The sequence below is a fragment of the Maylandia zebra genome, linkage group LG12 (assembly GCF_041146795.1).
Source record: "Maylandia zebra isolate NMK-2024a linkage group LG12, Mzebra_GT3a, whole genome shotgun sequence".
Lineage (NCBI taxonomy): Eukaryota > Metazoa > Chordata > Actinopteri > Cichliformes > Cichlidae > Maylandia > Maylandia zebra.
Window position 1 is genome coordinate 22,092,448 of NC_135178.1, and position 25,623 is coordinate 22,118,070.

Consider the following 25,623-nt stretch of genomic DNA (forward strand, 5'->3'; position numbering starts at 1 on the left):
CTCCCCCTCCTGCAGAGAGAGTTCCTGAAGAGCGGAAAGCTCCTGCAAGATGTGACAATCTCCCCCACCAGTTGAAGAGCCCCCCAGGTGGCTCGACGCACCAGCGGCACCCTGCGCCAGGGCTGGGCCCCCATGCACCCACCCGCCCACAACCCCGGCAACACACCAACCAGGACCCAAGCCCCCGAGGCCTTGCCAGGGCCCCAGCCCAGAGACGGAGCGCCCCCAGAACCTCACGCCCATCCCGGACCCACCCAGGGGCAGCCAGGCTACCAGGTCAGTAACCCACGTCCGTCAGCACAGACCCTCCCCTAGCCCCGCTGCACGCAGCCACGAGGAAACAGTCACCTGAGAGCCAAAAGAGCCCCTAACCGGACATGACCGCTACCCCGGATTGAGCCCCCCAAGGAAGATGCCTCCAGGGAACCCCCCCACGCCCTAAGCCTGTCCCTACCCCCACACCAATCACAACAGTGAAGGCGGGACCAAACTATGACCCCCCACCCCCACTAGGTGATGGAGCTGATCAAAGGAGCCCAGAGCAATTGGTCTGATGTGGTGGCAGAGGCTGTATCAAGACTAATGTAATCTAATAGATAATTTCTATATTGGTTAGAATTAAGATTATTTTTATTTTTCCAGTTCATGAGGACTGTTTTCTTGGCTATGCATAGGGCAGTGAAAACCATATGGGCGATAATCTTTTCTGAAGTGACATTATCTAAGCTGCCCAACAAACACACTAAGGGGGAAGTTGGAATGTTACATTTCAGACACTTTGATAAGTCTTCACATATCTCGCGCCAAAACTTCTGAACTGGTGGACAGAACCAAAGAGCATGGATATAATTGTCCGGTGAATTGGTTTGGCAGTGTGAGCAGTTGTTGGTAGACGTAAAGCCCATCTTGAACATCCGATGACCTGTATAGTGCACTCTATGTAATATTTTGTATTGAATTAATTGAAGACTGGGATTTCTAATTAGATGAAAGGTTTTTAAGCAAATCTGAGACCAGAAGTTTAGGTCTAAGGTAACTGATAAATCTGCTTCCCATTTTGCAATAGGAAGTGATATTGATTCATCTGTTTTAGAAAGCATTCTGTATATTTTGGATAGTAATTTGGGGGTTTTAAGAGTAAGAAATTGAACCACACTTGGTGGTGTTTGTAGTTCAACTTGACCCGGTTTAAATTTCTTTTTTACTATGGATTTAATTTGTTGATATTCTAAAAATCTTTTCTTGTTGATCCCATATTGTGTAACTAGTCCATCAAATGAAATAAATTCTGTTCCTTCTGGTATATGTTCTAAATATTTGATTCCTTTACCACTCCAATCTGAAAAGTTTATCATATTATTGTTTTGTAATATGTCAGGGTTGTTCCAGATAGGTGTACGTTTGCATGGGATTAATGAAGACGCCGTCAATTTTAGAAACTCCCACCATGCTGTCAGAGAAGAGCTGATGTTGACGCTTTGGAAGCATTCATGTCGTTGGATGTTTGAGCTGATAAATGGTAGGTCTGAGATCTCTAGATTATTGCAAAGTGCTTGTTCTACATCTAGCCAAGGTTCATCTAAGAGGGTATGTTTTAGCCATCCTGAGATAAACTGAAGCCTGTTGGCTAAGAAGTAGTGCTGAAAGTTAGGTAGTTCTAATCCTCCTTTATCCTTGGTCTTTTATAGTGTTTTTAAGCTTATACGTGGGGGTTTATTTTTCCAAAGGAATTTGGACATACATGAATCTAGAGATCTGAACCAATCTTGTGGCGGTTTAGTTGGGATCATTGAGAATAAATAATTTATTTTTGGTAAGACCATCATTTTTATAGCGGCAACCCTTCCCATGAGTGATATGGGTAGACATTTCCACCTGGCCAGATCATCTTCTACCTTCTTTAAAAGTGGGATATGGTTTAATTTAGTTAGATCTGCAAGCTTGGGAGAAACATTAATACCTAAATATTTTCTATTTCCCAATTGCAGTGGTGTAGAAGAGGAATTATGGAGGGAGCAATTAATTGGTAAGACTGTAGATTTTGACCAGTTAATTGAGTAATCTGATATTCTTGCAAAAGAGTTTATCAATTCAATCACCCCAGAGATATTGGTTTGTGAATTTTGGAGAAAGAGTAACACATCATCCGCATAAAGGCTGATTTTATGTTCCACGTTCTTGCATTTTATGCCCTTAATTACTGAATTCTGTCTAATTGCTGCTGCTAGTGGTTCAATAAAAATTGCAAACAGCGAAGGGGAGAGTGGGCATCCCTGCCTGGTGCCCCTCAAGAGACAGAAGCTGGAGGATGTCTGGTCATTTGTTCTGACACAAGCTGTTGGGGAATTATATAATATTTTTAACCAGTTGATGAAAGAGGATCCAAAACCAAATTTGTGTAAAGTTGCAAATAGAAATTTCCAGTTAACTCTGTCAAATGCTTTTTCTGCGTCTAAAGAAAATATTGTAGTTTCTAGGTTTTTACTGTATGAGTAGTCTATCAAATTAAGTAATCTGCGTGTATTTGTTGATGAGTGCCTACCTTTTATGAAACCAGTTTGGTCAGGATGAATTAAGAGGGGGTTATTTTCTCCAGTCTCTTTGAGAGAGCTTTGCAGATTATTTTAAGGTCTACATTTATAAGGGATATTGGACGATAGCTTGAGGGATATACAGGGTCTTTGCCTGGTTTTAGCATGAGATTAATGTTTGCAGAATTCATATTTGATGGAAGTCTGCCCTTTTCTTTAATTTCCAACAACGTTCTGTAGAAAACTGGTGCTAGAATCGACCAGAATTCTTTGTAGAATTCTGCAGGAAAGCCGTCTGGACCTGGAGCCTTATTATTGGGCATACTTATCAGGGCTTCCTGGAGTTCACCTGGTGTCAGTGGTGAATCCAGTGCCATTGCTTGAGTGTCTAATAATTTTGGAAGAGTTATGTTGTCCAAAAACTGATCGATTTCTTTTTTAGATGGGTTTATTTGTGGTGAATACAGCGTTTTATAGAAATCCCTGAAAATGTTGTTTATTAGTATCGGTTCATATATTGTGTTCCCAGATAAATCTTGAACAGCACATATAGTTGTTTTTTCTTTATTTATTTTTAGCTGGTTTGCTAGAAATTGACCAGATTTATTACCATGTTCATAATTTTGTAAGCGTAGTCTTTGTACTAAGAATTTTGTTTTTTTATTAATTATCTCACTTAATTCTAGTTTTGTTTTGCGTATTTTGTTCAATGTTTCCTGATCTTGGTGGGACGCGTAGGCTTCTTCTAGTGATTTGATGTTTTTTTCTAATTCCTGAATATTTTTGTTTTCTTTTTTGTTTTTATGCGATGAGAAAGAAATTATTTTACCTCTCATCACAGCTTTCCCTGCTTCCCATAGAACAGAAGCTGATGTTTCGGGAGTGTCATTATAGTCTAAATATGAAGTCCACTCTTTTTTAAAATATTTAATAAAGTCTTCATCTTTAAGTAGTGATATATTAAATCTCCAGTTTTTTCTTGGCGTAGTATTATTCTTGTGCATTAGTGTTAAAGATACAGGACCATGATCTCTGACAGCTATAGGGTGAATCTCAGTGTCTGAAATGTCGTTCAGCAGTGAGCTGCCGACCAAAAAATAATCCAGACGAGAGTAAGAGTGATGAACATGTGAGAAAAAAGTATATTCCTTACTGGTGGGGTGAAGGGAGCGCCATGCATCGCAAAGACCAAAGTCGCTCATATACTGTTTGATTATATTTGTGGACTGCCAATTACGCTGAGTTCCCGCTGTATTGAGCCTATCCATGTCTTCATTTAGTCCAAGGTTGAGGTCGCCTCCAAGAACAATTGTGCCATCTAAGTGTTCAGAGAGTGCACTGAAAAAACCGTGAAAGAATGAGGGATCATCAACATTTGGACCATATACACTTGCAATACTTTTTACTTTTTTATCACGTATAGATAGTTTAATGATTAAGAATCTGCCCTCTGGATCTATAACTGTATCGATTACTGTGAAATTAATATTTTTATGTATTAAAATTGCTACTCCCCTTTGTCTAGAATTATAACAAGCTGAGAACACATTAGGAAACTCAGGTGTTTTAAGTTCATTCGAACCTCTAAGAGGTCTGTGGGTCTCTTGTAAAAGGACAACATCTGCCTGTAGTTTTTTGAGTTGGTTAAATATTTTTAACCTCTTTTCTCTGGAGCCAGCTCCATTTATATTCCATGTAATGAACCTCAGTGTACCCATAGATGTTTGTGTATAACTAGGGATGTATGCTGTGTGCATCGCTTAGACAGGTGGAGAGAATACGTCACTTGTTCATAAATAAAGAGAGGGAGGGAGAGAAAAAATGTGTGGCGAGATGCTCCCTGAGTCTGACTATGTGTTTGCATATTTACTAATATGAGTAGGCTTGGCTTAAGTGTGTGTATCCTAAACGACTGTGTGCGCTGTCTGGCTGAAGTAAATGTGCTGCCGTTGAGCGCATGGTGCGTATGTGTCGAAATAAAGGATGTTTGTGGATGAGTGTCGAAGCAGGTGATCAAGGCAGTGAAAGGAATAAAGAAAGAAACCAAGGACAGGGGTGAGCAGCATAAAACCAAGAGGGGGAAAAGAGAGGAGGAAAAAAAACGAGAAGAAAAAACAAACAAAAACAAAACGTAAACATTCCAATTAAATCACCGACGGAGAGTGACAGTGTTAATTCTGCTATGAAATCACACTTTAAGATGCGATTTGATACCGGTAAGTTAAACAGATGTTAATGCAAGTTAGTGTGAGTGGATAGGGAAAGGGTGCAGCTGATTCTTATCTGGTGTGAGGTTAATACAGCCACGGAGTGATGTTGGGGTCGCGGTGGAGCTGTCCGGCCACGTACAGCCGGGCCACAGCGATGACAGCGCGGGAGCCCTTCTGGATGAAGCCGCGTCGGATTGGGAAGAGGACCCTGCGTCGTTCCAAGATCTCTTTGGGGAACTGGTCGTTCACGCTGAAGTCCGTTCCTTTTAATTCCCTGCCGCGGCTTTTCACATGTTGCTTTTGTTTGAAGTGGCCGAATTTGGCCACGATAGGATGTGGTCTCCCGGCCGTAGCCCAAATGGGGCCGAGGCGATGTACCTGATCGAAGACAATGTTCTTCACAGTGTCCTCCGGCAGCTTCAGGTGGTTTTGATGAAGCTTTTTACCGTGGTCTCCGCGTCCTCTCCAGCGGCTTCTGGAATACCAGAAAATACCAGATTATCACGCATGCTACGAGCTTGTAGATCAATAACTGTTTCTTTTATTTTTTTATTTTCTCTATTGAGCTGTGTCGCGAAATCAATCAATGTAGAGCAGTGTCACAAACCACGGAGGCCCCAGAAAAGTGCAATCAAACGATGAGTTTATTAACACACAGGAGAAAACATCAACATATGTCTTCTGACCAAAATACATGTTGTGGATACTTATAAAGCAGTGGGGTACCCGCCCCCTCATGGCGTCAATGATAGATTAAAATAGGTTCCAGACATTAGTCACAGTTAATCGTACATCTTTAATAGCTATAAGCAGACATAGAACTTCTCTTTTCTATAACACCTTCCATACAAGGTAATAAACTTCAAGCCCTCAGGGTCTCTGAGGCTAATTATTGACTCTGATCATCTGTTACCAAGTAGAATAAAATATAGTAAGACACCAAATGAGTTGAGGCCTCAGGCCGGACACATTCCTAGATTATATGTATTATATGTACTGTAAGCATGCATTGCAGTTATCCTTCTATGTTCTAGTTTCCCTCAGCATGTATCACCTGGACAGTCACGCCAGTGAAGCTTAAGACCCTTAATGAACTGAACATCAACTCAAAATAAGCACAGATATGCAATGTGTATAAAATACTTCTAACCGTACTTGTAATAAAAGTTAACATAATGGAAGGATCCTCAAATGGACATCTTCAATAAACAACTGTAATGCAGTATTAATACTGTGAGAAATATTATTAGATGAAATAATGCTGTAAAGAATGTTATTAATGCAATTATAATGATGCAGATTATATGGCAGCAATAAAAGAATTTCTGTATCTCCACAGCTGGGTAACATTTTCTGTGAGACATTTCACCGACTCCCTTAGCGTGGCATTTTCAGCAGCAAGCGTTTTCACCTGCTGCTGGCTGAACTCCAGGGATTCTCGCAAGCATTTAAATTCTCGGTGAAGAATCTCCACCAAGGACAGCCTTGCGTCGAAACTGGACAAAAGCATTCAAATATAATAATAACCACAGCAGCCAAAAAGAGTGCCTGACAAGCCCAGTTGTATGTAAGTTAAACAAAACATACAGAGGGATGAATTAACCAAGAGGGAGGTGAAACACTGGTCTGCCCAATCAGAAGATCAGAAGCTACAGGACGCGCTCAATGATGTAGAGTGGGACATGTTCAGAGCATGCAGAGTCGACATCAACGAGTCTACGGATGTAGCAGTAAGTTTTGTTAGCATGCTGGTGGAGGAGATCATCCCAACAGTCCCAACAGTCATTTTTGCACAGCCGAGGAGCGTATCGGCACACATTTCACTGCATGTTGTACTTTTTCTTTCTTGGCTCTTGACGGAGGCAGTCGCACTTTCTCTTTCTCCCTCTCCCTTATCTTTCCTGCTTGGCTTCTCATGTCTTTTGTATAGTCTCGCTTATTCTCTAACCCTAAGAGAGTCTCCCAGACTTGTTCTCTAAAAACCTAAAGAATTATGGATTTGATCAACTGGTCCCTGAATGCAATTGACACCCTCCTCTCGACGAGAAGCCTTGGTTTGGGAGCACCTTTTCGGAACCATGATAACAGGGTTCTTGCTGATCAGCGCTGGCTTGGCCCTGGCTTATCAAAGGATAAAGAAAGCGGAAACGTGTGTTCAAATCCTCACAAGGCTGCCTGCTATGTTGATTGGAAAGATGGAGCAAGCTGTGGGTTCTCAGAATGGGCTCATCGGGTGCAGTACAGATGACATCTTGGAGAAGCTTGCGGCTGCTGTGAGTACTGTGACCATCTGACAACATCTCGGAGAGGCTCACAGCTGTCGTGAACACTCATGCCCTATGAGCAAACTGGATAACATCTCGGCATTGATGGATAACATCGTGGAGAGGCTCACAGCTCTCCAACGAGAGACTTGTGACCAGTGATGGACATTAGACAACTGTAAAATTGGAAGCAGTTTCTTCGCACTAACCAAAACAGCTACCATCTTCATTTCATGTGGCCCCCCTGGTGCCAGCTGGATGCTCAAGGCAAAAGCTGATGGGAATAACAATTCTCCCTTAAGACTGTGACTGACTGTGTTGTGACTTTCTCCCTCCTCATTCAAGGCCACCCGCATCGACCAAAGACTGTTGGCTTTTGCCTAATCGGGTGAAGGGACACTTTCTCTCGGTGGAACACGGAACACACTCACACGCACGCATATGCATGTAGACTGACACAGACCTACACTCACCCCCCATCCCATCCAAACGCCTTCTAAGCTTATATCTTCTATGTTGTGAGATGTGCTGATTCATGTGCTGTTTTTTTCTGTTCTCAAACTGATCTCCCTGTTGGAGCTCAGTCTGGGGGGAGTTATTTTTTCTCCTTGTCTTTCCTCATGTTGTGCATTTTCCATTGTTATACACCTCTGACCTGTCTTCCCCATGTGATGTTTGTGTAATGTATGTATGGTCGGAAGGGTAAGATGGCGCTGGCAAAGGTCGGCAGCCTTAACAACAAATTTCCCAAGCGTGGGACTAATAAAGGTTATCTTATCTTATCTTATCTTTGTATAACTATGCATGTGACATAGTTGCTTGGCTCCGCTCAATTCCTTTTTTAAACTTTACTTTCCTAACCTTTCTTAAACCACCAGTTAGGCACATACCTGTATCCCCCTATGGTGCACTCTTATGGTTTCAAAATCGACTTCAAAGAATAAGGCAGGTAAAACAGACGACTCATCTCCTGACCTAATGGTGGACGCCATTGCTGAGCTGTTATCCCAACAAAAAGAGGAGCTAGCAGCAGAACTCAAGGCTGAATTTAAGTCTTCCTTCACCTGGCTGGAGGCAAAGTTCGATCAAGTTTGCCTAGCTGTGGATGAACATGGCCAGCATTTGTCTTCGCTCGAGCTGGCAGCGGAAGATGCAGGTCAGCGGATCAAAGAACTGGAAGAAGCATATGGTAACCTTCCAGGGTCTAACTCCAAACTGGCCATCAAAGTCATCGACCTAGAAGGCAGCAGCCGTTGGAAAAATCTACGAATACTTGGCTTAGCAGAATCCACAAAAAGCATCTGCCCAACTGACTTTTTTGGCGCTGCCCTATGTGAAATCTTTTGCAATGATATGCTGTGAATACCATGCCATAGTTATATCAGACCATTTCCCCTTTAATGGTGACTTTGTCTATTCCTGACTTACCTAGAACAGACAGGAGTTGGTGTTTTAACCCCACACTACTATCTGATAATACCTTTCTGGAATTTATAAATAACCAAATTAAACTCTTTTTTGACACCAACCTTTCCCCGAATATTTCTAGCCTTTTAGTTTGGGACTCAATGAAGGCCTATCTCTGAGGACAGATCATTTCATATACAGCTAATATGGAGAGGGTAACCTTAAAAGAAAGGCAAGAATTAGCCAATAAAATAAAAGACTTGGACCATCACTATGCACACAATAAGGACTCTGAGGTTTACAAGAAACATTTTGAACTTCAAACCAAATTTGAACTTCCTTCAACTCATGCTATGGAGAGGCAACTCTTAAAGAGTAGGAGTACATTTTTTGTGCATGGGGGGAAATCGGCCAAACTCCTAGCTAACCAAATAAGGGGTCTAAATCCACGTCAGTGTATAACTGCCATTAACTCAGATGACGGGCTCGTTACTGATCATGCCAAAATCAATGATGCGTTCAGGGAATATTATCTGAAGCTTTATTCCTCTGAATCTCACACCGACCACTCACTTATCATAAATTTTCTTAAAAGCTTGGATTTTCCTGGGCTGGCAGACACCCACAGATAGATGTTGGATGCACCATTTTCCAAAGAAGGGATTACCACTGCAATTTTCTCCTTACAGTCAGGGAAGTTCCCTGGCCCAGATGGCTTTTTGGTTTAATTTTTCAAACCATTTGCCCCAAAGCTTGTACCTCTACTCCACTTGGTTCTATCTGAATCATTCACACAGGGCAAACTGCCAACTTCCTGGTATGATGTTTCCATACCTTTAATTGTGAAAATGGGGAAAGATCCAACTGAATGTGCATCATACAGACTAATTTCGCTTTTGAATGTTAACTTTAAGATCCTAGCTAAAGCGCTGGCCCATAGGTTGGGAAGGCTCCTGCCAGCAGTCATATCTGAAGATCAGTCTGGCTTTGTTAATGGACGCTGAAGAGAAAATCTCCGTCCCGGTTTCCCTCCAAGGCGTGAGCACCGATAAGCAGAGTTTTGTCCTTTCCTTATAAGATTCCTAATTATTCAAAGTAACACTCAGGTATGCCGCTCAGCTGGGTTAGTTACGACGTCGGGAGTAGCTTGGGAGAACAAGGAAACACAGACTGCTTCAGGTTGCCTTCCCAAATCGACTCAAAGGTTTATTTAGTACATAACAGCTTATATAGAGGAAAAAAAAGGTTCGTGTGTCAGCAGGTTCTCAGTTCAAACCAGTACAGACCAAATAAGGAAACGTCTTCCTTCCTTGTGAGCAAAGAAGTATCCTTTGTGTAGTTTATCAGTTCAGCTACAATTTATGATCATCCCAGCAAAATACACTCCTAGACATAGAATACAGAGTTCTTTCATTAGTGAATTCTGAAACGAACCACCTGGCCTTTAACAAGCTCTTTTCTAAACCATAAGGAAGGGAGGATGGGAGTAAGGAAGTGGTCTCGTCTCTGTGGTATTTTCGACCTTGGGGTACCAGCCTGTGAGTCTTACACATCAATACATGGGTCAGAGAGAAAGAGAAAAACAACTAGTAAATGGGCCTTATTGAGTAACAGTTCTCCTGTATAATATTACTACAAAACAATATCCTGTAAATGCTAACCGTAGTATCAAATTATCACAACAGACGCTACCCTTTTTCAACATCAAACTTGTTCAGGGTATACAAAGAGGTCAAACTGAACACAAAGTCTCTCTCTATGCTGATGATTTATTGCTTTTTATTTCAAATCCACATACTTCCCTACCGTCTGTTTAGCCAAGTGAACTAATACTAACCCTGGAAAGGGTTTAAAAAGAGGGGATTGTGTTTTTGACTGGTTGCCTGTGTACCAGAGGTCTGTTGTAGGGTTGTCATGGTGATGATTAGACCTGGCGTTTTGGGGGTGTACTGTCCCTTTAAGAGCCCCCGTAAGCCAGAGCACGCATGCACTCAAGTTTGTGTCACACACTGGCTGTGTCCCAATTCAGGGTCTGCACGCTTGAAGTACGCACACTACGCGTACTACGTACGGTGTGTACTATAAGTACGAGAAGTGCGGAAGTGAGAGGCTTGTGAAATGGGACGGTATACGCTTCGTCGCGCTGTTCAGGTTTCCTAGCAACCATGATACTAACCGCAAGACACGTTACATACAGCATTGTTTGACAGAAATGAAGGAGGAAAATGTTTTGTTGGTCATTCATTTTTGTCATGACATCACTTTGATTAGTTGAGTATCTGAGGCTGAGACCACGGGACTGTAAAACATGATTGTTAGGCTTCATTTCTGTGCTGAACAGTTATTTAAGATTAGTTAGTAAATAACAATTAGTTAATGTTGTTCATGAGACTAAAGTCATCTCACTGTGGTAATGTAAATATAATATGGCCAATATTATTGTATTGTCAGATTATTATGATATATATATATATATATATATATATATATATATATATATATATATGTATGTATACACACATATACATATATCACTGACTTTCAGCTTGTTGTGTTTGTGGATATATGACTGACTTTAATTATTAAACATTCGCACATAAATAAGTGACGTCAAATTCAGTACTTTTGACAGTTCCAGCTGCTAACTTACTGGACGAGCTCCTTAATTTGCAACTATCAGGCAAAGGTGTAATATCTCGCATCTATAATAAACTGCAGTGTAACCCCAGCTCCCGTTTTAGGCCTCAAGTCCACATGGGAGAACGAGTTGGGTATCTGGCTATGTCAGATGACGTCTGGGACTCAGTTCTCTCTCTTGTAGATTCTGTATCACTCTGTGCCCGTCATTACCTATTACAATTCAAAGTAATCCACAGGGCACATTTGATAAAATTTGGGGTCTCTTTCTGAAAAACTTCTCTAAACTTCAACTTAAGGATGTTCCAGCTGACTAACGGATTTGCTTTTTTTTTTTTTTTAAATTGAATCAACCGATTTGCACTACAACCTGGGTTTGCCTCTTATCTGTAGTTAATTTTATTTAATTTAATAATGGTACAGTACTTTGTTTATAGTAACCATTGTCCTTAATGTAAACATGTAAGAAAAAAAAATGTGTATGTTTCTGTTCTGTGTCCTGGGTACTGTTTGTTTGTATACGTGTCTTTCTGGCTGCTGTTACAACCAAATTTCCCCTTGTGGGACAATTAAAGGATTCTTCTTCATTTAAGAACGGGTTTGTCACGGCTGGGAAGGCGAGCCGTGTGGTGTGGAGGAAGGAGGACCCAAGATGCAAGCAGTGGATGAAAATGCTAGTGAAGTTTATTTACAAGGTGTAGTGGCAAACAAGCAGTGGGGCAAGACAAATAACTGAACACATCTAAACTGGGAGAACTAAAATAACAGATCTGGGAGCATACGACAAAGGGATGAGAGGCAGACGACGAGCAGGACACGAGGAACACAGACGAACCTGCAACAGGCAGGAGAACACACAGGGCTTAAATACACACACCAGTAATCAGGGGATGAGAGACAGGAGGGCAACACAGCTGGAAGAAATCAGAGCTGACAGGACAGGGGAAATGTAAACTGAACACACTCACATCAGACAGAGACCTTCACAATAAAACAGGAAACTCAGACACGGAGAACCAAACAAGACACAGATCTAAACAGACAGCTTCACAAACAGATGGGGTGACACCATAGACAGACAGAGACACAGACGCAGACTCAAAGGCAGACCGAATATAACACATAGAACTCAAACAATAATAATCATCATCATCATAATAAACTAGAAAATGATAATAAACTAAAAGTGCTGGGTCACCGACCCAGGACCATGACAGGGTTAAAGATACCTTAAATACAATACCTTAAAAGGAAAGATAGAAGACAATAAATGAGGAAGAAATTGTTTTGAGCGAAACTGTGTTTGACGTATAGACGAAGGTGATATCAGAATAACAGGAAAGGTGGGAGGTAAATAAGGAACTTTGGAATAATATAAATGTAACAGTTCGAAGGACTGCCCTTCGAATCTGCAAGAGGCTTTATGCTGACCTGATTCCCTCCTGCGTAGGGGTTGAAATAAAGAAGTTGATTGAATTGAAGAAGTCTGTCTCGAGTCATCTGTTTTTCACCAGGTCAGAAAAAAAAGGATCAGGAGCGGCATCAGTATGCCCACATAATATATGAAATGCCCTCCATATTTATAATAGAAATAGTTTAGAGTCATGTGATTCTTTTACACTGTTTTCGGGTCCGTTTGCTCTGTGGAAACAGTGGCATTATGTGCAGAGAGGAGAACTATCCGGAAGATCAACTTATCTTTCAGAATAAAAGCATTTCATTTCTATTAGAAGTATTATCCTGCTGGCTAGATGGGTTTCACTCCCAAGGTCAGGTCTACAGGGAAATATACTTGCCTGTTCTATCCTAAATATATTTCCATTTGCGCTTACCAAGATCTGTTTGGTATATATTTATTTAACAAACTCTTGTAAGGGCTACAAATCATCAAGTGTGAAATAAATGTGTCAGTTGAAAAGATGTTTTTACTCTGAAAAATACTGACAGGATGTTTTCAGTTTGTTAATGCCTCACCTACTAAACTGATGGAAACGTGTCCTGCAGGTTACATTTGTCAGAAAGCTTAAAGGAATGCCAAAGCACACAAGGAAAGAAACTGAATAATAGAAAAATAGATTTATTGTGCCAAAACTCCAGGTAAGTTCAAACATCATTTCATGATTTATGCCTGTTTGTAGTGTAGTTCAATTACCTCATAGAATATTTTTACTTTTAAAAAAAGAACCTTTGCTTCATTTTCACAAATTCCTGCTGTCTTATTGTGCATGTTACCTTAAAAAACCTATTGAATTTAAAGTTTTATGTTGGTCCTTGATCTGAACTGCAGATCTTTATGTTTTGCTGCAGTGGCAGATTAAATACACAGAAATGTTAAATTTTAGTTCACAGATCTAATATAAGGCAGCACGGTGGCACGGTGGTTAGCACTGTTGCCTCACAGCAAGAAGGTCCTGAGTTCAATTCCACCATCAGGCCGGGGTCTTTCTGTGTGGAGTTTGTATGTTCTCCCCGTGTTTCCGTGGGTTCCCTCTGGGTACTCCGGCTTCCTCCCACCGTCCAAAGACATGCAGCTTGTGGGGATAGGTTAATTGGATAATAATAAAAGGATAAGCGGAAGTGAATGGATGGATGGAGATTTAAAATAAATTAGATTTTAGACATTTAACAGGCTTATACTAAAAAAAATCTTGGAAATGAAGGGAAATGAATACTTTTATCCATAAAAGGAAAAATACTTTAAAAGGGCTAGAAAGAAAAACTGACTTGGCCTTTGTTTTTAATGAATCTAAATCTTCAGTTGCCCCGTTTGTGGTTACAGTACACAGAGTGCTAGGTAACAGTGAATGGAATGTAGTTAAACAACAACAGCAGATGTGTTGTAAACCGGTTTTATTCAGCGGGAGACCTCGGTGCGAACTGTAAGGAGGCGCTATCTAACCTCTGAAGTGGCTGCAAATTTTACCAGGGTTTTAGACGAATGCCCCCCTGTGATTTTACCTGCACCCTGCGATTTGATTTTTAATCATTTCAACAGCAAACTGAAGAAAAGCATTGACTCCGTTGCTCCACTCACCACCAAAAAGATTAACGTAAAACATGCATCACCCTGGAGAAACGAAGAAGTCAAAAAACTCAAAAGAAATTGCAGGGCAGCAGAAAGGAGATGGAGGAAAAATAAAAATACTATCAACCATCAAATATTTTGCGAGCAACTTAAAATGTACAATAATACATTAAGGAACTCAAGAAATTCATACTTCGCCAAAATAATCAGTAATAACAAAAATAATCCCAAGGTCCTCTTTTCCACCATAGATCATTTATTTAACCCTGATTTTAACAGCTCCCAAAGAACCCCCACAGACTCGCTCTGTGAGCAGTTTGCAGACCACTTCAGGGGAAAAATCAGCGCCATCAGATCTGATATTTTATCTAATCGCGATATGTTTGTAAACACATCTGAGGGCTCGATTGTACCTGAGGAGACACTGGACAGCTTTGTCCTGGTTAATGCTGAGAACCTTCAGAAAGTTTTCTCCACAGTGAGACCCACCACATTTCTTTTAGATCCAATCCCTTCTTCACTCTTTAAAACACTTTATGGATTTTTCGAGGCTGAGCTTTTATACATGATGAATTGCTCTCTTCAGTTGGGTGTCTTCCCTGCTGCCTTTAAAACGGCGGTGGTGAGACCCCTTCTGAAGAAGAGCAATTTGGATTGTAATGATTTTAATAACTACAGACCTGTATCCAACTTACCATTTTTAAGTAAAATCTTAGAAAAACTTGTTTTTACTCAGATTAATGACTTTTTGAATGATAGACAGATCCTGGAGATATTCCAGTCTGGATTTAGGGTGAACCACAGCACAGAGACGGCTCTCCTAAAGGTTTTAAATGATCTTAGATGTAACTGGGACTCCCAAAAGCTCTCAGTCCTGGTGCTACTGGATCTAAGCGCAGCCTTTGATACAGTAGACCACGCTATTCTTTTAAACAGACTGAAACACATGGTGGGCCTCTCTGGTGCTGTACACAACTGGTTCACTTCCTATCTCTCTGACAGAACTTTTATGGTGAGTATGGATACATGCTCCTCTAAGATCCATAAAATGACATGTGGTGTGCCTCAAGGGTCGGTTCTAGGCCCTGTACTTTTTAATTTGTATATGCTCCCTCTCGGTGGTGTCATCAGGAGGCATGGAGTGAACTTCCACAGTTACGCTGATGACATGCAGCTGTACATCTCTGTGTCTCCTGATGACACCAGACCAATGGATGCCCTTTTTAACTGTATTTTAGATATAAGATCTTGGATGGCAGAAAACTTTTTACAGCTTAACCAGGACAAAACTGAAGTTTTAATCGTCGGTCCTGAGGCTCAGAGAGAGAAACTCTTGTCTAAATTAGAGGCATTTTCACTATGTCCTTCGCTACAAGTGAAAAACCTGGGTGTTATTTTTGACTCTGAGCTTGGTTTTATCCCACATATTAAACATATAACCAAAATTGGATTTTATCATCTAAAAAATATAGCCAGAGTCCGCCCTATTCTCTCTTGGGCCAACACAGAGATGCTGATGCATGCTTTTATTACCAGTCGCATTGATTACTGTAATGCCCTGCTCTCTGGTCTTCCTAAGAAGAATATTTCAACTTTACAACTTTTGCAAAACTCGGCAGCTCGTGTGCTGACGAAAACCAGAGGGCGGGCCCACGTTACACCGGTTTTAGAATCGCTGCATTGGCTCCCCGTGTGTTTCAGGATCGATTTTAAAGTTCTTTTATTGGTTTTTAAATGTCTTAATGGTCTTGGGCCTTCTTATCTCTCAGATCTGCTTTTACCATATTGTTGCGGGAATTGCTGTCTTGTGTGTGACTGGGTGCAGTAAGGAGTGTATGTGATGTGTGTGTGAGCATGCGCGTGAAGGAAACGCGGGGAGCGAAAGAGGGAAAAGAGAGTGAGAAAGTGTGTCATGGGTAGAGAGGGCGACCGGGAGCAGCGTTCTAACGGGCTACAGGCTATGCAGTGTGTTTCCGAAGTGTGCAGTACTGTTATTAAAGCCTCATCTCTTCAGTACTCTCCGGTGCCTCGGCTGATTTCTGTCTGTCTCACTACTCCACAAAAGTGAAGGGAGTTAACCCCGAAGGAGGACAAACTTCGGCCCTGGAGGAAGCATCTCCCCTCGTGTCTCCTGACCACGGTCAGGGGACTGACGGCGAGGAACGGTTAACACTGGCGACCACGAAGGGACCCTCTCACGTTGTCAAAGGAGCCGAGTGACCGTAATTACAAGTGTATTAGCCGTAGCTAAGCTAACTAGCGATGGCCGCTGCTCGCCATTCTCGTGAAAAGTACGGACTTGAGACCAATTACTCCAACCCGTTCATATCGCTGACCAGTGTCTCCGAGGGTGCCGCGAGCATTAGGGAAGCTAACAGAGACAGAGCTGTGACTAAATGTGAACATATGAACCCATTCCTGTGTGCCGAAAGTTGTGCTAACACACACGCTAATGGAGAGTGTGTATTCGCGCCGCCCGATGGTCCTGCCCGGCCGCAGTTTTCCCGCACGAATCCCTTCGTTGATGCTGAATGCCGCAGCTACGGCCGTGAGAGAAACACAGGCAGCAGCATGAACTATTATCCAGTTCCTACTCCCCAAATGAAAATCCACTATCCAGACTCAAACCCATTTTCCTCCGCTCACATGGACAGTTTTGTACACAGCACACCGGCTCAGTTTAACGCAATGTTAAATACACCCATGCAATGTATGCCTTCCAGTAGCCTTAATGAAGCCATTAGCTATGGGGAAATCACTGCACAGCATAAACCCCGCTCGAAACCAGGCAAGACCCGCTGTGTGCCCCGACAGCCCCCATCTGACAGTGAAGAGGACGGTGACACTAGAGAGAGAGTCCCCACCCTACGTCCGGGCCAATATGACGGCACCACACCGTGGAAGGAATTTCTGCACAGGTTTGAGAGCTGCGCTGAAGCCAACTATTGGTCAGAAAAAACAATGACAACTCAGCTTAAATTCTGCCTAGTTGGAGCAGCAGGGGCCATTATCCACAGAAATCCCCGCTCATCCAAATGGGATTACCGCCGCCTGGTGGACGAACTGGAAACTGCATATGGCCCTTCTTCTGACCATGCAGCTGCTGTTGCTGTAGAACTGAGGCAGCGAGTGCGTAAACCTGGTGAGGCCCTGCATGTTTTCAGAGATGACATTTATGGGAAAGTGGCTGTTGCATATGGTAATAGAGCAGAGATTGAACAAGACTCTATAGCTGTTGAAGTTTTCACCAATGGGCTGGGTGATGCAGAAATAGTACAGAAGTTGCTAGAGAGGCACCCAGCCACACTTGCCTGTGCATACGAAATAGCCCACCGACACGAAACCACTAAAAGGGCTGCATCTTATGTAACCAGTGCCATGCAGCAAGGAGCCCGTAACGCAGCTGAACGCCGGCCCCGAGCTGCCGTCGTCAGAGAAAAAGACAGAGATGAGACTGTTGCTGAGCATGCACCTGCAGCTAGCCCCTCACCGAATCGTTTTGCCCCACACACACCCTCGACAACACCGAACAATCACAGAAACTTTAAAAGGAGTGGGGTTCGCTGCCATAACTGTCAAGGTTGGGGCCATGTCCAAAAGCAGTGCCCTTCCCCTCACAAAACCACCAAGGCCTTAACATTGAACAGTAGCCCTTGGGACAGCCCAAAACCCACTGTGCTCCACCTTAAGTGCCAAAGCCAAGAAATGAGTATCCCCATGCGCCTCTACGAAGTGGAGGTATGTGCTGTTTTGGACAGTGGAGCCCGGAGGAGCGTGCTGCCGCTGCCCTACTACAACTCCATCTACCCAGACGTGAGACCACCACTACAGCCCTCAGTTGTTGAGACCTTGCTTGGTGTGGGACCTGGGGACGTGCCGGTGCTAGGTGAAGCCCAGATACCTGTCAATATCAACAATCGACAGGTGGATGTTGATTTCTTGGTGGCAGATATAGCAGGAAATGAGGTGCTGCTTGGGCATCCCTTCCTCACTCAAGCTGAAGCACGTCTTGATTTTGGCAAACGCCGCATCATCCTTTTCGGTGAAGAGGTACTCTACTACCAAACCGAAGCCAGTACAAAGTCACACGCAGTGAGAATAGCTAGAACTGTGGTGGTGGAACCGGGGGCAAGAGCAATGTGCATCCTGGTGCAGCAGCTCGAGGTGACATGATGCTTAGTCCCACCAAAGGTTTTGTTGAGAAGCACAAAGTACTTATCGCCAGAGTCCTAGTCAACGCACAGCCTTCTAAAGCTGTCCCACTTCGCCTTTTTAACCTTGGCAATAAAGCAGTAACAATTAAGGCGGGATCCATTGCCGGGCTCCTCCAGCCAGCTGAGGCCGTGGAACCCTCCATGGTCTCCCCAGCTGCAGACTCTCTGACCAGCCCTCCTGTGGTTCCTCTGCACCTGCAGGAGCTCTATGCCCAGAGCTCCACAGACCTCAATGACTATGAACAGCTCCAACTGAAACGCTTGCTTTGCACTTATGGACATGTGTTTTCTACAGGGCCTGCTGACCTGGGCCGAACCAGCCTTGTGCAGCATGACATCATAACCCGTCCTGGTGCCCCAGTCAAACAAAATCCGCGAAGAATGGCAGGGGAAAAGCAGCAAAATGCTGAACAGCAGATCTACGACAGTCTACAGAGCGGTCTCGCCCAACGCAGCTGCAGCAGCTGGGCCTCGCCCATCGTTATGGTGCATAAGAAAGATGGGACATACCGTCTCTGCATTGACTACAGGGCTCTCAACGACCGCACCATAACAGACGCCTACCCGCTGCCCCGCATCCAGGACACGCTGGACACACTCTCAACTGCCAGATGGTTCAGCACATTAGACCTCGCATCAGGCTACTGGCAGGTTGAGCTGACGCCTAGAGCACGCAGGGCCGCCGCTTTCTGCACTAGGACAGGCCTCTTTGAGTGGAACGTCATGCCATTTGGACTATGCAATGCCCCGGCAACGTTCCAGCGGCTGATGGACCGCGTCCTGGCTGGCATGCAGTGGGAGACCTGCCTGGTCTACTTGGACGACATCATCGTGCTGGCTAAGGACGTGTCGGGGATGCTGCAACGGCTTGGCCAGGTATTCTATAGACTTCAACAAGCTAACTTGAAACTGAAACCTGCCAAATGCTGCCTCTTTCGCCGCGAAGTTGCTTATCTTGGCCATGTGGTATCCGAGCATGGTGTGGCTACCGACCCCAGCAAAGTTCAAAAAGTTCAGACGTGGCCCACACCTACGTCCATCCAGGAGGTCAGACGCTTCATCGGCCTGGCCTCATATTACCGCCGGTTTGTGAAAGATTTTGCCTCTATAGCCGAACCCCTGCACAACCTGACCAAGAAGAATGCACATTTTCAGTGGCATGCTGAGCACCAAGCAGCTTTCGACAAGCTGAAGTGTCGACTCACCTCTGCCCCTGTTCTTGGCTATCCACTTGACCATGGAGAAATGACACTAGACACTGATGCCAGCGACACTGGCATCGGCGCGGTGCTGTCACAGATGCAACAGGGCGTGGAACGTGTGCTGGCATATGGCAGTCGTAAGCTATCAAGAACTGAACAAAACTACTGCACCACACGACGTGAACTACTAGCCGTCGTGGATTTCACGTCCCACTTTTGCCAGTATCTCCTTGGACGGCCTTTCAAAGTGCGCACAGACCATAGCAGTCTACGGTGGCTAACAAAAATGAAAGAGCCAGAGGGACAATTTGTCAGGGCTCTGTGTGCGGGCAGGCGGAGAGGAGGATCCAAACGCAGGACTCAGACACAAACGTGAAACTCAAAACCTCAGCTTTATTGCTGGTACAAAAACAAAACCTGAAGTGAACACGGAATATGGAGAACAGAAACACACAGGCATAATCTGAGGGTACGACGTGACACTGACACAGAGAAACACAGGGCTTAAATACACAGATGGCAGTAATCAAGGGATAAGAGACAGGAGGGGAACACACCTGGGAGAAATCACAGCTGACGAGACAGGGGAAACGTAAACTGAGCACACTCACATACGACACAGACCTTCACAATAAAACAGGAAACTCAGACACATGGAACCAGACAAGACATTGAACTAAACAGACAGATTCACAAACAGACGGGGTGACACCATAGACAGACAGATACAGACGCAGACCGAATATAACACGTAGAACTCAAACAATAATAATAATCATGATAATAAATTGGAAAATGCTAATAATAAACTTAAAGCGCTGGGTCACCGACCCAGGACCATGACACAATTAGCTCGATGGCTCGAGAAGCTTGCCGAGTACAACTTTGAGATCATCCACCGTCCAGGTCGAGTGCACACCAATGCTGATAGCCTCTCCAGAAGACCCTGTCGCCAGTCCTGTCCATGCAGAGTGCAGGACCCCCCCAAGCATCTCGGGGGGGCCAGTCATCAGGCAGTTCAATGCGAGTTGGACTCTGACACCAGCTCCCTGTTGCTGAGTCCGGTGAGGGTGGAGGGACAACCGGCTACTACAGCGGTGTGTCTAGTGGGGGTAAGTCATAACACCACCACACCAGAAACAAAGACTTTAGACCAAACTGCTCTTACAAAGTCAGACATTTTATGTCAAAACACTCCTATCAACACAGACATCTCAGAACAGACAATTCACACTAGAACAGACATATCACACCAGAACATGTCCACTAATACACACACTGTAAAGCTGACTGAGAAAGTATATGTGGCTAAAACCCTTGATACTGCTTCTCTGTTTCATGGCTGGACCATGGGGGAGCTGAGCCAAGCCCAGGACGCTGATGCAGACATTGCACCCATACGCGCCTGGATGGAGGCCAGCAGTGAGCGCCCCCCATGGACTATCGTTTCACCATGCAGCCCAGCCACTAAGACATACTGGGCTCAATGGAATCGGCTCTACTTCAGAGATGGAGTTCTGGTCCGTCGCTTCTACTGCCTTGACGAGACCCAGTTCTATCCCCAAATCGTACTGCCACGCAAGCTACAACCAGAAGTGATGGGCCAGATGCACGAAGGGCCAGTGGGTGGACATTTTGGTGTCGAGAGGACTGTGGCCAGACTACGAACCCGATTCTATTGGTATCACATGAGGGAAGACGTCGCTCTTTGGTGCCGTACTTGTACCAGCTGTGCATGGGGTGTAACAGTTTGGGGGGGGGGGGATATGTGTGTATTCACATCATTTATGTTAATGAGAGTGTGGGGAGTGAGTTGGAGGGTGGGGTGGGCTGCTTTTAACTATGTAAAGCACTTTGTGCTACATTTTTTGTATGAAAAGTGCTTTATAAATAAAGACTGATTGATTGATTGATTGATTGATAGAACAAATAAGTCTAGAGAGTTTTATGGTGTTAAAACTACAGAGATTCTCACATATATGGTGTTGCCTGATATTTCAACATGTCATTATTATTTTCTAAAGTTCTTAAAATTTTAGAAGGCAGAGTTTGCAGAAGGGATTTCAGATCAAACAAAAAAAAAAATCGACCTTGCAGAAAGTGTTAGAGGTGCTCTTTAACATATTTAGATTTTCTTATCGCTTTATGTTGGTTTGAATTTGATAGGGATACTACAGCTAAAAAAAAGTTAGCGATTGCTAATTTCTTACTCTTGTTACTACTTTAAAATGTTTTAAAATGGCCAAAAATATAAAAATTACAGGTGCATTTTAAAAAAGCAACAAAAAACCCCAAAACAAACATGTTGTAAAGGCTCACCTTTCAGCACATTCACTTCACCAGATGCACCTTGTTTCTTTCCTCACCTTTGATTGGGTCTGGTGCTTGGCCTTAAGGACTGCACTCACCTGCAGCTCACTCTTTCCTCACTCCCACATGGGGCGGCAGCTGAGAGATAGCAGTCCATGTGTGTCTTTCCTTTACCCATTATTCAATAAAACGACAAAACCTGCAAATGATTGATGACTGCTTATTCTCATTCTAATCGGATGAGCCCATGATGATGACTACTTAAACCCTGAGCCTTCTTTCCTCCAAAACAAAACATATATTTCTTTCCTACTAACTCATGTTCTCTCATCGTTCCAGGTGCAGTGATGGACAGACTAACCAGCATACCTTTGTGAAAGTAAACTTATCTATGCATTATTAAATATTGTTCATTATTATTTTATGGCACCAGAAGTGTCTGTCAGACATTTTAGCAGCTCTCACACACTTTAATTTTATTATATTCGAGATTTGATTACTGTAAATAATGTGGTTTCCAAAACGAGGCTGGCGGCTACAATTATTGCAGTTCATTGCTGTACTGGGATCACTGCGGATGTTTATCCTACTTAGTCAATTGAAAACAGGCAGAAGTGCTGCCTACATCCTCAGGTATCAATGGCTAGAGTATACCGATGATGATGAGAGCCCAGAGAAAGTTTGCAACTGCTCAGCAATCCTGCAGGGAGAGAAGGATGAAATACAGCAAGCCAAATTACTGACCATCACCAAAGACTTTCAGAAGAGTACTCAGATTCCTGATGAGTATTATATCAATGCAACCAAAGACTGCAGGTTTGTGCTTTAAATCACAGGTTTCACTAATTACCTCTTAGTAACGATTTAAATATATGGAATTTAAAAGCAACATTGCGTCTTCAAAATTTTGAATTTACAGTGAATTCAAGATGAGGAGGAAATATATAACTTTCCCATTAAGCAAGGAAGAAGAGGACTTTCCACTAGCTTACTCTATGGTTGTCCATCACAAGGTATGTATTTTCTATATTCAAAGTTTACTGAAAAGCTCAGCAGCAGGTGTAAAAATTTTTAAATTACTAATTGATACATTCAATTAAATTCTTTTTATTCATAGGTTCATAGCTTTGAACGACTACTGCGAGCTATCTACGCACCTCAAAATATTTATTGCGTCCATGTGGACAAAAAAGCACCGGCCTCAGTCTTTATTGCCATCAATGCCATTACTTCCTGTTTCCCAAATGTGTTCATGGTCAGCAAGACTGTGGATGTGGTCTACGCTGGATGGACACGTGTACAGGCTGATCTTAACTGCATGGCTGATCTCTATAACACCAGTACAACATGGAAATACTTCATCAACCTCTGTGGTCAGGATTTCCCTCTAAAAACTAATTTGGAAATTGTGCAAGCTTTGCGTTCACTAAAAGGAGGTAACAGTTTGGAGTCTGAAGAAATGCCTCAAGGAAAGAAGAAGAGGGTGATGAATGTTTACCAAGTAGTTGATGGAAAAATGCAGGTACTTCTTTTGGATATTTTTTATAATGTATGATGTAGCTATTATCAATTCTCTTTGCTATTCTAAAAACCTTCAACTCAGACTGACTCCCCATCATGTTAACCTTTCAATTGTCCCAGCCAATAGGAAAAACAAAGGATCCAACTCCCTTCAATCTCCCTATACTATCAGGAAATGCCTACATTGTGGTCAACCGAGGTTACATTCGCAGTGTGTTGGAAGACAAGCGAATACAGGCCCTCATTGAGTGGGCCAAAGACACCTACAGTCCTGATGAGTTTCTGTGGGCAACAATACAACGAATGCCTGGTGTTCCTGGTTCAACATGGCCCAACAGTAAATTTGACATGACAGACATGAATGCAATTGCACGGATGGTGAAGTGGCAGTGGCACGAGGGGTCAGAGGGTTCTCTGCAAGCAGTATACCCAGAATGTAAAGGCCACCATGTCAGATCAATATGTGTGTATGGTGCTGGAGACCTGCAGTGGTTGACTGAACAGCATCACCTTTTTGCCAATAAGTTTGATGCAGACAGAGATCTCATTGCTATCTACTGCTTGGAGAAATATCTGAGATACAAGGCACTGACTGAGTTAGTTTAGGTGAAGTGTTTATTAATTATTATGAAAGACAATACTAAAAGATAAACTATAAACAGATTCTTCGGTAGTGTTGGGTCATGATTGTCAAAGATGTGTTATAGGTGTTGAGGAGATTTTAGGAATGTACAACAGTTTCTTTATATCTGTTGCTTTAAATGTGGTGTCAGTGCTTTCCTGAGTTGAGGATAAATGGGGTTGGCTGCCCCTATCTCCGTCGGCTGCTGGGGATTGTTATTGTGATTTCCCACCCACATTATCAAGTACATTTTGTTACAAAGATACATACAAAAACACTTACACATAACAGGATTTGTTGATTTGTGTATCTATCCTTTTTCACTTTTTTTTTTTCCTGTTTCAGGTGCTGTATGTTTTTTTTTCCTTACATGTGCAGCAGTTGACAATCCATCACACTTTTCTATTTGTGGTCTATCCTTTTATATTTTTGTCTATTTTCTCCCCTGTTCATTTCTTTTCCTTCTTTTTTTTCTCTCCTGCATTTTAAACATTGTCATATTACACATACACTGTAATAGCAGAAATAGCACTAATAGAAATACATAAATAAAAGAAACACACGAACAAGAAGAGCCTATAGAGTATTTATAGACCTCACCCTGCAAAAGCCTATGTGTTTGAAATTCAAATCATAAGTTTATACTGGTGTTTTTAAAAGTTATGTTTGAGTTTATGACTTTCTGTGTTGTTTCTGGGATGCTTAGTACTCATATTGCACTGCTGGAAATAGTTTGTTTTGATCCACATGCTGGTTTTTTTTGCAAATTTGCATTATAATGTTTATTTTCGTTTTTCCTGCAGTATATAAAAATTGGTGTATTTCAAAAATAAAAACTATGAAGACACTTAAAATAAATTTCCTGTGGTGGGAAACTATTTTGTGCAACTTTTTTGTATTTACAGTTTTGAGGGATAAGCCTCTTAAATTTCTCTAACTAGAAATATATGTTAAAAAAACAAAAACGATTTTAAATTTTTTTTGTAGTTTATTGCACTTTTTTGCAATTTATGTAATTACTATGCACTTAATGCAGACATATTATTAAAATTTGGGCTATAATGGTTGTATTGATGTATATCAACTTGAAATGCTCCCAAAAATGGCACTACAGCATGTAAAAATATAATTTAAGCTCTGGTGGACTTGGTTCTGTGGTAGGTCTTAAAGGGTTAAGTTCACTTTCATAGCATTTGTTTTGTGTCTCACTATCGGAGAAATACTGACTCCCGGATTGCCAGACATGCCTGTTAAGAAGACAACTGTCCCCAACATCACTTCACAGGGGAGAAGCTCCCACCTGGGAAGAACCTGCACTGAGGACTGAATGCGCTAGGTTAGGTGCTGTTACATCTAACCTGTAAAACCTAGCAAATGTGTGAGGTGAGGCCCAGCATGCAGCTGCACACACCTCCTGAATAGAAACTCCCCTAAAGAGAGCCCATGAGGTCGCCAGACTTCTAGTGGAATGCGCACGCAAGCCAGCAGGAGGCTGAAGGCCCCTGCTACTATAGGCAGGGCAATTGTTCCTACTATCCAATGGGAGAGGCGCTGTTTAGACACAGGCTTTCCCATGTGTGGTTGAGCCCAAGACACGAACAGCTGGTCACTTTATCTGACACTCTGGGTTCTGTCCATATAAATGCGCAGAGCATAAATGTTTACAGAGTCTTTTGTTAA

The 25,623-nt window shown here is 42.8% G+C and overlaps 1 protein-coding gene across 1 annotated transcript; it reads left to right on the forward strand.

The window, feature by feature from the left end:
* The first annotated feature begins 13,074 nt into the window (after positions 1 to 13,074).
* On the forward strand, positions 13,075 to 24,821 carry LOC101468545 (beta-1,3-galactosyl-O-glycosyl-glycoprotein beta-1,6-N-acetylglucosaminyltransferase). The gene is made up of 5 exons (XM_076890896.1): positions 13,075 to 13,146; positions 22,140 to 22,616; positions 22,720 to 22,813; positions 22,918 to 23,322; positions 23,442 to 24,821. Exons 2-5 carry the CDS (start codon positions 22,309 to 22,311, stop codon positions 23,925 to 23,927), a joined length of 1,293 nt encoding a protein of 430 aa, XP_076747011.1. The 5' UTR covers positions 13,075 to 13,146; positions 22,140 to 22,308; the 3' UTR covers positions 23,928 to 24,821.
* The last annotated feature ends 802 nt before the right edge of the window (positions 24,822 to 25,623 follow it).

Excerpts from the sequence above, each read along its gene's own strand:
- LOC101468545 (XM_076890896.1), top strand. The coding sequence starts at position 22,309 with ATGTGGTTTCCAAAACGAGGCTGGCGGCTACAATTATTGCAGTTCATT. Across the intron at positions 22,617-22,719 it reads AATGCAACCAAAGACTGCAG|TGAATTCAAGATGAGGAGGA; the intron begins GTTTGTGCTTTA and ends TTGAATTTACAG. Across the intron at positions 23,323-23,441 it reads TAGTTGATGGAAAAATGCAG|CCAATAGGAAAAACAAAGGA; the intron begins GTACTTCTTTTG and ends CAATTGTCCCAG.